The sequence below is a fragment of the Brachypodium distachyon genome, chromosome 1, assembly GCF_000005505.3.
Source record: "Brachypodium distachyon strain Bd21 chromosome 1, Brachypodium_distachyon_v3.0, whole genome shotgun sequence".
In the NCBI taxonomy this organism is placed as follows: Eukaryota; Viridiplantae; Streptophyta; class Magnoliopsida; order Poales; family Poaceae; genus Brachypodium; species Brachypodium distachyon.
The window spans coordinates 54,217,928-54,230,798 of NC_016131.3; the positions used below are offsets into that span (position 1 = coordinate 54,217,928).

The following is a 12,871-nucleotide window of genomic DNA, read 5'->3' on the forward strand; positions in this document are numbered from 1 at the left end:
ATCTAGAATTTAAAAGATACTTACAACTCGCATAACCTCACGGGTTAGCTGGAAATAAAACAACTGTTTAGCAGCGGAAAACGGAAGATACAAGGGCATATCAACACCACGGTGAGAGCTATGACATGTGCGGCACCAAGGAATCGCCTTTCGATTATGAAAATATGACCCTGAGGCCTGAAGATCGACTTTCAGCGTCATACGGGTCACACCACTGGCAGGCACTAACTATGCAAAAAACATATATGGACAGTGATTTATTTGATAGCTTATCACAATTCAAATCAGGGAGTAATTCAGGAGTTTGCCCTAATAAAATAGCCATAATATCAGCCCAAAGAAAGCTGTATCAGGAACAAGACAACCGTTGGTTATTGGTTAGTACCGATCGAGCAACACAAGCCAGACGAGACAACGACGGAAGGTAGAAAAGACAGAGATAGCAAGGGAATAAATAACTTGCACACACCGTGTCCAAAATCTGAAGCTTTATGCGCTGGTTGCCAACCGTGATAGTGCGTGTGCCATACTCGATGTCATTAGTGGCTTCATACACCGTCGGGAATGTATTGTCCGTGAACTGCAGCTGCAGGCACGTCTTCCCAACACCTGTAACAATCAATTGACATGAGTAATTAACAGCATGGTTCAAAAAAGCGATAAGCGTAAAGCGACCGCTCAGAGGAATTGAAGCTTAAGCGGAGCTTAAGCGTTCCGTTCGGACTCTGTTTTTTGAGAAATTGGTGGGATTCTTGGAGAAAATCAAGGGGAATTGGAGAATTTGGAGGGACTCTGTTGCTCGCCCTAGAAAAATTGGCGGGATTCTTGAAAAAAATCAAGGGGAATTGGAGAAATTTACGGATCCTTGAAAAAATCAAGGGGAATTTGAGAAATTGGCGGGATTTTATCGTTCGTCCACTAGAAATTGGCAGGTCCTTGGAGGAAATAAATGAGAATTGGAGAAATTGAAAGGATCGTTGGTGGGAATCATGGGAGAGAGAAGCCGCCGGAAGAGAATTTTGCTAATGGGCCTTGTCACCGCTTAATCGGGCCTAAGCGAGCCGTTTTCCCACCTATCATAGCTTTTACGCTTTTTTGAACCATGATTAACAGATCAAAAATCATACGAGCCTGTTCGCCGATCATACGAAACGGCCATGATCGAAACAACAGATTCCATATTAGGGAAAGGGGAATAAGACAAGCAATGAGAGAGACCTTGTTTACCGATGATGGTGAACTGGATGATGTAAGCGATTGGCAATCGCATCTTCAATCGCGACAAGCAACAGCGAGAATCCTCTATTTGGACTGGTGAAGCAGGGAATCAGGGTTGATTCAATTAGTGGCCGGGCTGGCCCCGCCGCCCCACTGCCTTTATCGTCAGCCTCTCAGCGCAGACGATATGGCAAATCGTTCGGGACTCAAACGGTGATAACCCGATCAAAAGTTTCCATCTCGATACTCACCGATCCAATCTGCAGTGTATCCATGGATGGATTCACCATGGCTCCGCACCACCTCCTGCCGGAGCTCCGGCGACCGCTGGCGGCGGATCGATCGCCCTGGAAGACGGCGTGCCCTCGAAAACGAACGCAGCGGTTGTTTCTGGGCCACGGCGTCTCTGCCCCTTTCCTGTCGATCCGTTAGTTTATGAGAAATGGGCTTGCTTTTCCTAGGCCTTTTACCTTGGTCTGGCTCTCCGTTGGGCCTTGGGCCTTGGGCCTTGGGCCTGGTCGTTCTGCTCCAATGCCTCTGCTCGTCTCCTCCCCGCATGTTTGATTCTGGTTCTCTTTTGCTCAAAAAAAAAATCTTGTTCTCTTCCTCTTTTCCTCTACCCCTCTCTCTCTCTCAATCCTCTCTCAAAAACCCAAATCGGAAATCTTCAAATCGGATAAAACCTCCAACCCAATTACCCCAAGTATTCCTAATTAACACATCGCACGTGCACATCATCGTATTATTCATTTTCTCCATTCCAATGTAGGAGTTTTTCTTAAGAGTTGAATTTAGACTAGCGCTTTTTGCGCAAGTGCAAAACGTAAATAAAAGGAGGAGTGCTACATGAACAGTACAATGACTACAAAGAGTAAAAGTGAACTTTGGGGGACGAATCGAATGAAACCAACAGAGTTTATCCATTATAGTGTTAGAACACCCTTTAGACTAGCAGCTTGGCAGAGTCGCACTTCATCGTAGATTGCACCAGCGATTTTCAGGGGGATCGTCAAGGTAGAATTGAAGATTTGATTATTATTTTTCAAGCAGATGAACCACCAAGTGGTTATGATCAGCCCATTGAGGCTCTCCTTGTTGGAATTAGTTATGAGGAAGTTGTATGATTTACTAATTCCTCCGTCCAACAAGGATGTCTCAACTTCGACTAAATTAGAATGCATCTATACGCTAAGTCATGTCTAAATACATCCAAATTTTGATAAATTTGAGAAATATTTTGTTGGACGGAGGCAGTAATTCATTTTCTCTCTAGAGTGTCTTGCGGAATTGTTGATGTGCGGCTCCACGTTGGATTTTAGACTTTTGTTGTTGACTCCTTGGAATTTGATAATGGATGGTGCCTTATTTATTACTTCCTCTGATCCTAAATTTTTGACTCAAATTTGTTCAACTATGGATATATATATTCTTAAAAAGTGTTTAGATACATGTAATATTTCGACAATAATTTAGGATCGGAGAAAGTATTTCACCTTGCTTTTATTCATGTACTCCTTATGCCACAGAATTCGGGACGGAGTGAGGACAAACTACCGTTGTGATTTATTTAGCACTTATATTTTCGTGAATATTGTAATATCCGTTACCTGTGGTCCAGACATCTTTACTGCTACCTCCGATCTATAATAAGTGTTTTTTTTTATTTTGTATAATTTTTAAGTATAAAATTACAGTCAGCGATGACGCTGACCGCTATAGATCTTTTCATCGAAATTACGAGAACTGTGAAAAAAAAAGCCGAATGAGGCCCCCGATCGATCTGAACTCCTCCCCTGCGCGCGCCGTCGCCAGTGGGCAGCTCCCCTCTCCCGAAAGGCCGAAAGCGGCGTCGCCTAACGCGAGCTGCCGGCGGACCCGAAGCGCCCAAACGCGACCCAGTGGCAGGATCCGAAGGGGCCAAGGGGGCAGCTGGAACCGAAGAGGACGGCTTCATCCACCTCGACCGCTCCTCCCGGCGCCCTGGCGCGTACGCGGCCGCGCCTTGTAGTCGAACCCGCAGCCGTGCTCCTCGGCGTAGCGGTGCACGCCGCATGCACGCGGCACGCGAACCTCAGCAGCCCCGCTTTCTTCCGGCACGCCTCGCACCGGTTCTTCTTCGTCACCGTCGTCGCTGCCACCACCGCCTTCTTCTTCTCGAGCTCGCATGCATCTAGCTGCGGCAACGGCGGTAGGCTGGGGTTTTGGGAACCTTACCTGACAACGAGCGCGCGGCGGGAGGCCGCGAGCTTGAGCAGCTCCTGCTGTTTGTACGCAGCACCTGGAGCAGAGGTTTCGGGTGGCCGCGCGCCGCCGGCCTGCTGGCTCGCCGCCATGGATTTTCCTAGCTCGTCCCACTCATAGACGATCGAGGGCTAGATTCACGATGACGTCAATCGCTCGAGATTTCGAGATGCTGTGTGTTTGCGCGCCGTACGTGCCATGCCCTCTCTAGGTGGCCTTTTAAACCCATCGAATTTGGGGGTTCGGACTCTCACAGTCTCGCTCTTGGTCTCGGACTCGGTGTATCCAAACTCCGAATCCTGCACCGTACGAGGAAAGTTACGCGCCAGCGTCACTGGCAATCCGGACCTCGATCCAGTCGGACTGCTTTCCTCGAGAAATTCTCGCTTGACTACCGTGGTGCCATCCAGGACTCGGACTTGATCTCGTACGTGCAGGACATACACCGAGTCAGACTTAGCTAGCCATCACGTTGGATCGATCGAGTATAAGTGCAGAGCTAACCCAGCCGCTTCTCTCCACCTAAACTCAATCGCTCCAGCATCCAGCAAACACAAACAAGAGCTGCTCGTCGTCACCAAAGGCAAATTTAGAATGGGGTGCAGCATGAGCCGTCTCGCCAAGGCCACCATCTCGCTCGTCATCCTGGTCATGCTCTTCATGCCCGGCGCCATGGCGGCCTCCGTCGCCAGCTTCGACGCCACCCGCAGCCAACACCTACAGCTCCCTCGGGCCCGATAGCGTCGCGTTCGACAGCGAGGGCCATGGCCCGTACAGCGGCGTCTCCGATGGCCGCGTCCTCAAGTGGAACGGCGACAAGGTCGGTTGGACCACCTACACCTATGGGCCCGACTATAGCAGCGAGATGTGCACCGCGTCCAAGCTTCGCCCGGAGACCGTTACGGCCGCCCGCTCGGCCTGCAATTCCATCACAAATCGGAAAACCTTTACATAGCCGATGCTTACAAGGGGCTCATGCGGGTTGGGCCTGCCGGTGGAGAGGCGACGGTGTTGGTCAATCAAGTGGATGGTGCACCTCTCTGCTTCACCAACGGGGTTGATGTCGACCAGATCACTGGCCAAGTGTACTTAACAGACAGTTCTACCAAAGGTCGCAACATGAGATGGTTACTCGAACAGGGGACTCGACGGGCCGTCTTATGAGGTACGATCCACACACAAATGATGTTACCATGCTACAGTCGGGCATCACATACCCAAACGGTGTCTCAATCTCCCATGATCGGACGCACCTTGTGGTTGCATCTACCGCCCCATGCAAGCTCCTAAGGCACCGGATGAAAGGGCCCAACGCTGGCAAGACCGAACCGTTTGCCGACCTTCCAGGCTACCGTGACAACGTGAGACAAGACAAGAGGGGTGGTTACTGGGTGGCGTTGCACCGCGAGAAGAATGAGCTTCCCTTTGAATTTGGTAGCCATCTGCTCGTTGTAAGGGTTGGCCCTAACAGGAAGATAATTGAAGAGATGAAAGGACTCAAGAGCGTGAGGCCGACTGAGATAATGGAGAGGGGTAATGGAAAGTACTACATGCGCTCCGTCGAGTTGCCGTATGTAGGCGTAGTTACACGTAAATAGGAATCGATTTAGTATTTTTAACTTTTTTTCCCTTAATGAGCTTCTATGTATTTATGATCCATGCAATGAATAAAAACATGCTTATTTGTGACATCCAGATGCGGTGATCCTAAATGCTCAAAAGTGCTTATATTTATTTATTTATTTATTGAGCGTCAGATGCGATATTTGAGTTTCTGTTATGTTCTCGTTGATAGTTGTCACCGTGTTCTCTTTCTGCTTCTTCTGCAAACGAGCCTTTCCAAGTGCGATCTCAAAATAATTCCGATGTTCGGAAGAGCCATTTCATATATATTTTTTATGGGGCAAATGAACCTTTCAAAAGCAGAGTAAGAATGGAGAGCACAACTGCACAAGCATGACGGTGTCTTCTTCGGCCTTTTTGTATTATGTCTGTCCTTTGTAGAAATGTAAGGAAAAAAAAACAAAATAATTTTGTTGCACTTCCCAACCCATAGAATGTACGTTTTGTTGTTGGGACAAGATGCGCTCGTTCTACATTTGACTGTATAGATCGAAGAAACCGAAACAAACACGAATTGGCAGAGCTTTGTGATGGTGCGGGCACAAACGATGGGAACCAACCCACGTGATCAGGCTGATCTACAAACAATCCGGAATTGATTGCCACCCGCAAGAAAATCCTGCAGTTTTTATCAAACCAAAGCCAATTCAACTTTCTGTCTCCCGTACGTGATGCAAACTGCTCTGTTTTTCTCTTCTTCGTCCGATCCGATCTTGAACTTGTACGGCTGGTCACCTCCTAATCCCTGAAATCAGTACCTGATTTTACCGTTCCAAGTCATTATTGACCTTGAGAATGTATACAAACGGGATATCCGGTAATGACAGGAATCGTTTTTTTTTTACTGAAGTAATGACAGGAATCGTTGACTGAGTATTGTCAATAAAGTCCATTTGAAACCTTCATCTTGTAGATCCGGTCCAAATCGAACATCCACAACTAATCCTTAAAATCAACACCCTGACTTCACTATTTTCGATCATTAGTGACCTTAAGAACTATATAAATAGTGATTGTCGGCGTGGCCACGGTCAAGTCTACGATTGATGTCTAACTATTGATAGGTGGATTTTGTGTGGTGGCAAAATTACAAAATTGCTGCTTTTATTTTGATGGCTTAGATTTCTAATTAGTTTAACTACGCATGAATAACTTATATTCCAGTTAACTTTTAGGTCAATCCTGTTAATCAAGGACCCAATGAAGATATGTTGGACGTGGGATTTCATTCCCCAACACTACCGATTCGAGTGGCCACCACATCATTTTAAGCAATAGGACATTCCTTAGCGAGCCTGGCAATATGAATTACCGTTAGGCAACGTTTCTACTACTGACCATGACCGTGTCAACGATCCGAGATTGTAAAGTTTCTTATGAGCAGTATAGACCGGGAATAGGAAGTTCAGGGTGCTGATTTCAGGGATCAGGAAATGGAGGTTCGATTTCAACCCGCTCTACAAGCTCAAAATTTAAAATAGACTTTACTCTACTATAATCCTCGTTATCTTAGACAATTACATTCTAATTCTTGAATGACTACTCCTCCGCCGGAGAAAGATTAGTTACTATCATGGAGACCGGCAACGATTCCTTCTAATCGTCCAACACCTAGACGACTGTGCAACCCTCTCGTGGTGCGGCGGAGCGCGCTGTGGGAGTAGTGGCACAGCGGCCAAGCGGGGGTGGACAGGAGAGGAGGAGCAGGAGCATCCCCGACATGGTGGCGGGCGCGGATGGATTTTACCCGGCGTGGTGATTTTGCAAAAAAAAAACCCTGAGAAAATCGAGTAGTAGCCCGCGGTCGTGGCCGAAGCCGACTTGGCCACCACGTGGTGTGTTTAAGCCTCGCAGAACCGTTTTTGGACTAAAGTGATACAGTACTCCCAGTTTAGGGGTTTAAGTGTGTGTTTTCGGAGTTCATGGACTAAAGTGTTCATTTTTGCCGAGTTCATGGACTAGTGGTGTATTTTACTCTTTATGAAATTTGGTTACAAAATATTAATATTTAAAAAATGCATTCTTCGATTGGTTGGTGGCTAGGTAATAGGGGGGTCTTAATTTTCTAACCCCGCATTACTTTGGACCAAAATACCCCTGCCTAGAGGAGCAGGGGTGAGAAGCGCAACCCGAGCCCCAAAGGCCAAAACCCTAACCCTAGATCATGAAAAAGGAGGAGGGGGAGGGGGTTCTGGGTACCGTCAAATCACGGGGAGGTTGTGTGCATCATTTTAAGTCAAAGACCAGCGGTTTCATCCTTCTTTTTGAAAAAAAAATTAAAGCCCAACATATATAGGATGAGTATTGTGACACTAACAAACATAGACACACAACTCTATTTTTCGTTGTAGAATACACTGAAACGTACGGATGTCATCATGGATTAAAAGACAAAGCTGCAAAGGAGCGAGTGCAATCAAGTTTTACAAAGTATTCCCTCCGTTTCATAATTCTTGTCGAAATATTACATGTATCTAGACGTTTTTTAGAATAGATACATTCATTTTTAGGAAAAGTTGAGACAAGAATTATGAAATGGAGGGAGTAGCTGGTGTCTCTCCACGGTGCGCCATGTCCACCATGCTGGCCTCAAACAGCATTGTCGTGCATCAATTACACTGAGGCTATGTCCACCATTTACCTCGGCGACAATGTTGGTCTCAAACAACTTGATAGATTGCTTCGGCTGCATGTCGAGTTGATACCACGATCTCCACGGTTCATCAGTGTGTTGCAACCGAAGATTAGGAATGCCCAATCCCCCTTCAGTGTGGCGAAAGAAACGCCTTCTGATTACGACTGTTCTCATTGCAAGAGGCTAGAGCCACTCTTTAGGAAATTATTGGCAAAAGCAAGCAAACTATTTCTGCAAACCACATAGACCCATTTCCACAAATAGGTCGTGGTCATACAAAAATCACTCCAAATCTTAACCACTGAGGCCTTGCTTGGTGATAGCGTATTTTTTAGTCATTAGTGTTTTCGGTTTTTTTTTAAGTCAGAGGGCATCCCTCCGGTTTCATTAAAAGAAATCAATGTCGTACATAAGTTAGAATTTAACACAACAAGACTTAGAAAGACTACACCCCACTCAACGAATGAGATACAGCTTTCGATGCACCAACATTCTGTGAGAACAAACTGGAAGAAATGACTACAACTTCCAGCAACGCCACATAATGCACCAATTCTTCAGCAAATCATTCTGGAGATCGACAGACTTGTTCAGAGCCGAGGCGGCGGGGTGGGCCAGGGCGAGCTCGCCGAGCCGGTCGTCGTGCTCGTCGTCGGCGAGCATCCAGTAGGGCTTGGCGGCGCGGTGGACTTGGCGGTCCAGGTCGAAGGCGAGCCCCCGGAAACGCGTGGCGCGGTCCAGCTGCGGGCGGCGGCGGCCGGGCGGGATGCCGCTGAAGGCGGCCAGAGCGGCCTCCGCGTCGTGCAGGAAGGCTTCCGACATGGCCGGGGAAGAGGAGACGGCGGCGGCGGCCGCCATAGATCGACGAGATCGACAGCAGGGAGAGGAGTAGGAATAGTATTTGGGTTTTTTGAGCCGGAGAACTCGCGACGCGATCGGCCTCTGTATAGGCAATTTGTTGTTTCGGGCCAATGTTACACGAACCGAATCGGGCACCTGCTCCGTTTTCACTCCTCCGTCTTCTGCAGGTCTAGCTGGATCTCCAACTCTCCATGGGCCACCCAAAGGTCTGGGCCTTGCTACAAAAGATGTCTCAAATTTATCAAAATTTGAATGTATCTAAACATGATTTAGTATATAAATGCATTTAAATTTGGTCAAAGTTGAGACATCATTTGTTGGACGGAGGTAGTATCATATTTGTGCTTAGTTGGATGAGTGAGAAGAAAAAATGGGCTGTAAGCTAACAGCCAGCTGCAACACGAGCTCCTAAGCTATTCGTGAGAGTGAAAAGAAGAGCAGTTGGAGGAAAAAGAAGACCAATGGGTTATTAACGATTATAAGATTGATCGCATGAGCCGGATAATTGACCAAAAGATGACTTTTGAAATCGTGAGTCATGTGAGAAATCCGAGACTATTGCTAGGTTTGCCTCGTAAAGTTGGTCGAAAGCCACTATAATCCTGATCGGACGAGCCGGAACAGTTGACCGAAAGTTGCCTTATTAAAACCGTGAGTCATGTGAGAAATCTGAAACCATGGCTAGGTTTGCCTCGCGAAGTCGGTCGAAGCAACTATAAGTTTGATCTGATGAGTCGGAACAGTTGACTAAAAGTTGACTTTTGACACCGTGAGTCATGTGAGAAATCCTAGAGCATTGCTAGGTTCGCCTCGCAACGTTGGTCGACAGTGACTATAAGGTCGATCAGGTGAGCTAGAACAGTCGACCGAAAGTTGACGTTAAACACCGTGAGTCATGTGAGAAATCTAAGACCACTGCTAGGTTCGTCTCGCAAAGTTGGTCGAAAGCCGCTATAAGTGAAGTGATTCCTTGAAGCAATTAATTACAACTGTGGTTGTGTGAAAATCTGGACACAAAAATGTGGTTTTTGTTGTGAATGAAATGAATGTATATGTTTTCCATTCATATATATACAAGCGGAAAAGACACCAATACATGCATTGGTGTCTCAAGATTTGGCATTCGCGTCCCATTTTTGGGAAAATTGGGACGCGAGCAGTTACAAGCCTAACTTCCCTATTAACTATTAATTAACTAATAATTAATCCTAATTGATCATAACCTATTTTTCTCAACACTCCCCTTGATCAATTTGCTCCATTGATATGTATATACTTGAAACATCATGGAATCTTGTAATTTTGTAATTTCCTCCAAAAACCCTGTGGGAAAAATATTGAGGAAAATATTAGTAATATTGATATGTTATGAAAACTCCCTTTGAAAAGCTAATGGGAAAATGAGGAGAAAATGGTATAACATATACTGGATATTGTTTCTTGATAATTCTAATAGAATTATGTGAACAATAAATATGCCTTGTATATTATCCACAAAAACCCCGGTGGGGAAAATAGAAAATATGACATATTAATCTTATGTTAATATTGTCTCATTAAAAACCTTTTATGAGAAACTAGTGAGTAAAACTCATAAGAGGAAAAGAGTGCAATATGATGTTATGAACAGGTTAATTTCAGGTGAATACTAAATTTTAAGTCGTCGCATGCCAATCCCATAGACACATTTTTGAAATGTGGAGTTGGGTAAGAACTTAGTGAACAAATCTGCAAGGTTATCACATGATTTGGTTTGCAAGATATTTATCTCCCCATTTTGTTGTAATTCATGAGGATAGAATAACTTAGGTGCAATATGTTTAGTTATATTGTCTTTTATATAATCTGTTTGCATCTGAACAACACAAGCAGAATTATCATCATAGATAATTGTTGGTGATTCAATCGAACCAGTACCACATGATTGTTGTATGCGGTTAATCATTCTGCGTAGCCATACACTTTCACGAGATTCTTCATATAAAGCTATTATTTCAGAACGATTTGTGGATGTAGCCACTAGTGTCTGCTTAGAAGACTTCCACGATATGGCTGTCCCACCGTGTAGGAACACGAAATCGGTCTGTGATCTGGCATTGTGGGGATCAGATAAATAGCCGGCATCAGTGTATTCGATTCATTCAGAGTCTTGGTTTTCCTTTTGGAAATATAGACATAGATCTTTAGTGCCTTGTAGGTAGCGAAAAAATTGCTTGACTCCCACCCAATGGCGTTTTGTTGGAGCCGCGCTGTGTCTAGTTAGTAAATTTACCGCAAATGCTATATCCGGCCGGGTGTAATTTGCTAGGTACATTAATGCCCCAAAAGCACTAAGATATTGGAATTTAGGTCCCAAAATTTCCTCTCCATCACCTTTTGGTTTGAATGGATCTTTTTCTACGTCTAGAGATCGAACTACCGTAGGGGTTTTGCAAGGATAGGATTTGTCCATGTTAAATTTCTCCAAGATTTTCTGGATATATGTAGCTTGGAGAACCAATATTCCCGTGGGAAGGTGCTCAAGTTGTAAACCTAAGCAGAACTTGGTTTTGCCCAAATCTTTCATTTTGAATTCCGTCTTTAGATGATTATATGTATCACCAAACTTCTTGATATATACACTTGGACAATCATCATTGTTTGAGTAGTTTTTCAGTGGAAGAAACTCAATTAGTTAGTTGTACCAATTTTCCTGACTATGTTAGTAAGCCATATAATGACTTATTAAGGTTTTACACTATACATGTTGTGTCTTTCGTGTGCATTTGAAAATTGAGATTCCTCAAGGAACCTATATGTCCAAACATAAAGATATTTTGTCACTACGTCTATTAACTGCATAAATAGACGATTTAGAACTGCCATTGAAGTATGTTATCGGAAAATGATTTCATGCATATATGGAGAATTGGTTTCGGGTATCTGCGTGAACCCTTGTGCTACAAGCCTCGCTTTTGAGTTTCACCGCCTCGTTATTTTCATTCTTGTTACGGAAGAAAAATTGGTGTAGCTATTACTTTCCCTGATACCTTTCTTTTTATTGAGCGAAGTTAACTCTGCTTGCATTGCATCCTTCGATTGAATCTAGTCCGAGTGTTTACACATTATGCCATGGCCATGGTCTTTGGACCAGGATCATTCGGGAGGTTCTGTGCAATTATAGTGCAGAATGTATGTCGATAATTTTGTAGTCTTTTGATGATTCTCCAAAATCTAGATATTTGTGCATGGTTCCGTGTGTAGATCAGACACACGTGAGATCATCGTATAGATGATTATGTACCCATGATGACTATTCGCAGTTTCCCAATGCGGTCAAGTCTAGGTATTCCGATGTCCCAGTCATTGTGTGCACTATCGAGCTGGGTTTGTGCAGGTTTCCCTTCCACTCGGCGTATACTACCCATTTGGTATTTATCAACGTGAAGTTGAATTGCATATACTGATTTTTTTGAGAGTACATTCAGAAGTTTTCTTCGTTGCTTGCGAGGACCTGAATCATGTGGTGTGGCCATACTTCTCCCCTTCATGTATTGAATGGGGAGTTGAGTGGTTTTTGATTGGTACCTTCACTCTTTCAGGCACATTAGTTGTATGATTTAGAGAATTTTAATGATACCGTTGTAGTCAGTAAATGAGTATGACAGATTATTTGCAATGTGTTGCAAATGAATGATTTTCTGAACTAGAGAGATCCTTGAGTACGTGGATTTGAGGAGAAAATGTGTTGGACATTCATATTGATTTCCTGGCATTCTTTCTGGTACTTGAAATCTCTCCCTAATGCCAGGAAATGCTCCTCGGTGAAATAGACAGTGTACTAGCCATAAATAACTCCCCCTTATTGGGGCTCGAGGTATTTGTAAATGACGGAAAATACAGTTATTCCTTACATAGATCCCAAATCTGTGAGGAGCCATTGATGTACGATGGGGTGGTGATATCGGTATTTAACCGAATAATCGCAGATGGGAAATCTTTGGTAGATTTCCACGTATAAATAGGATAGGGGAATTATTACAATATGCAGTTGTTCACTTATGAATTAAATCAGCAGTGTGTAGAACTGTGTGACCTAACATGAGGTTGGTAAGTTGCAATTCATTAGTAAAAATCATGTGTAATGAGCTATATCCTTTGCTCAGATATTCAAATCAAACAATTCTAAGTTTGGACATATGGGACATAGTGTTGAGCTTCAACCCCCCCAAAACCAGGCAATAATCATTGAAAGCATGTGAGGAGAATTATGCAACAATGTCAATTCGAATTGATTTAATTTGATATTCAGCA

At 44.5% G+C, this 12,871-nt stretch overlaps 1 protein-coding gene and 1 pseudogene across 1 annotated transcript; one reads left to right on the top strand and one right to left on the bottom strand.

Annotated features, from left to right (window-relative positions):
- Positions 1–1,607, bottom strand: LOC112269969. The gene is made up of 4 exons (XM_024457539.1): positions 1,470–1,607; positions 1,219–1,311; positions 470–609; positions 1–228 (listed from the first exon to the last, which is right to left on the bottom strand). Exons 2-4 carry the CDS (start codon positions 1,268–1,270, stop codon positions 10–12), a joined length of 411 nt encoding a protein of 136 aa, XP_024313307.1. The 5' UTR covers positions 1,271–1,311; positions 1,470–1,607; the 3' UTR covers positions 1–9.
- A 2,446-nt stretch (positions 1,608–4,053) lies between these two features.
- LOC100833031 lies at positions 4,054–5,057 on the top strand (annotated as a pseudogene).
- Positions 5,058–12,871: the final 7,814 nt, after the last annotated feature.

What these genes read in the sequence shown, in the direction of transcription:
- LOC112269969 (XM_024457539.1), bottom strand. Translation starts at nt 1,270, where the DNA reads ATGCGATTGCCAATCGCTTACATCATCCAGTTCACCATCATCGGTAAA. An exon ending in CACCATCATCGGTAAACAAG is followed by an intron (nt 610 to 1,218) that starts GTCTCTCTCATT and finishes TGATTGTTACAG; the next exon opens with GTGTTGGGAAGACGTGCCTG. An exon ending in AGCTTCAGATTTTGGACACG is followed by an intron (nt 229 to 469) that starts GTGTGTGCAAGT and finishes TTTTTTGCATAG; the next exon opens with TTAGTGCCTGCCAGTGGTGT.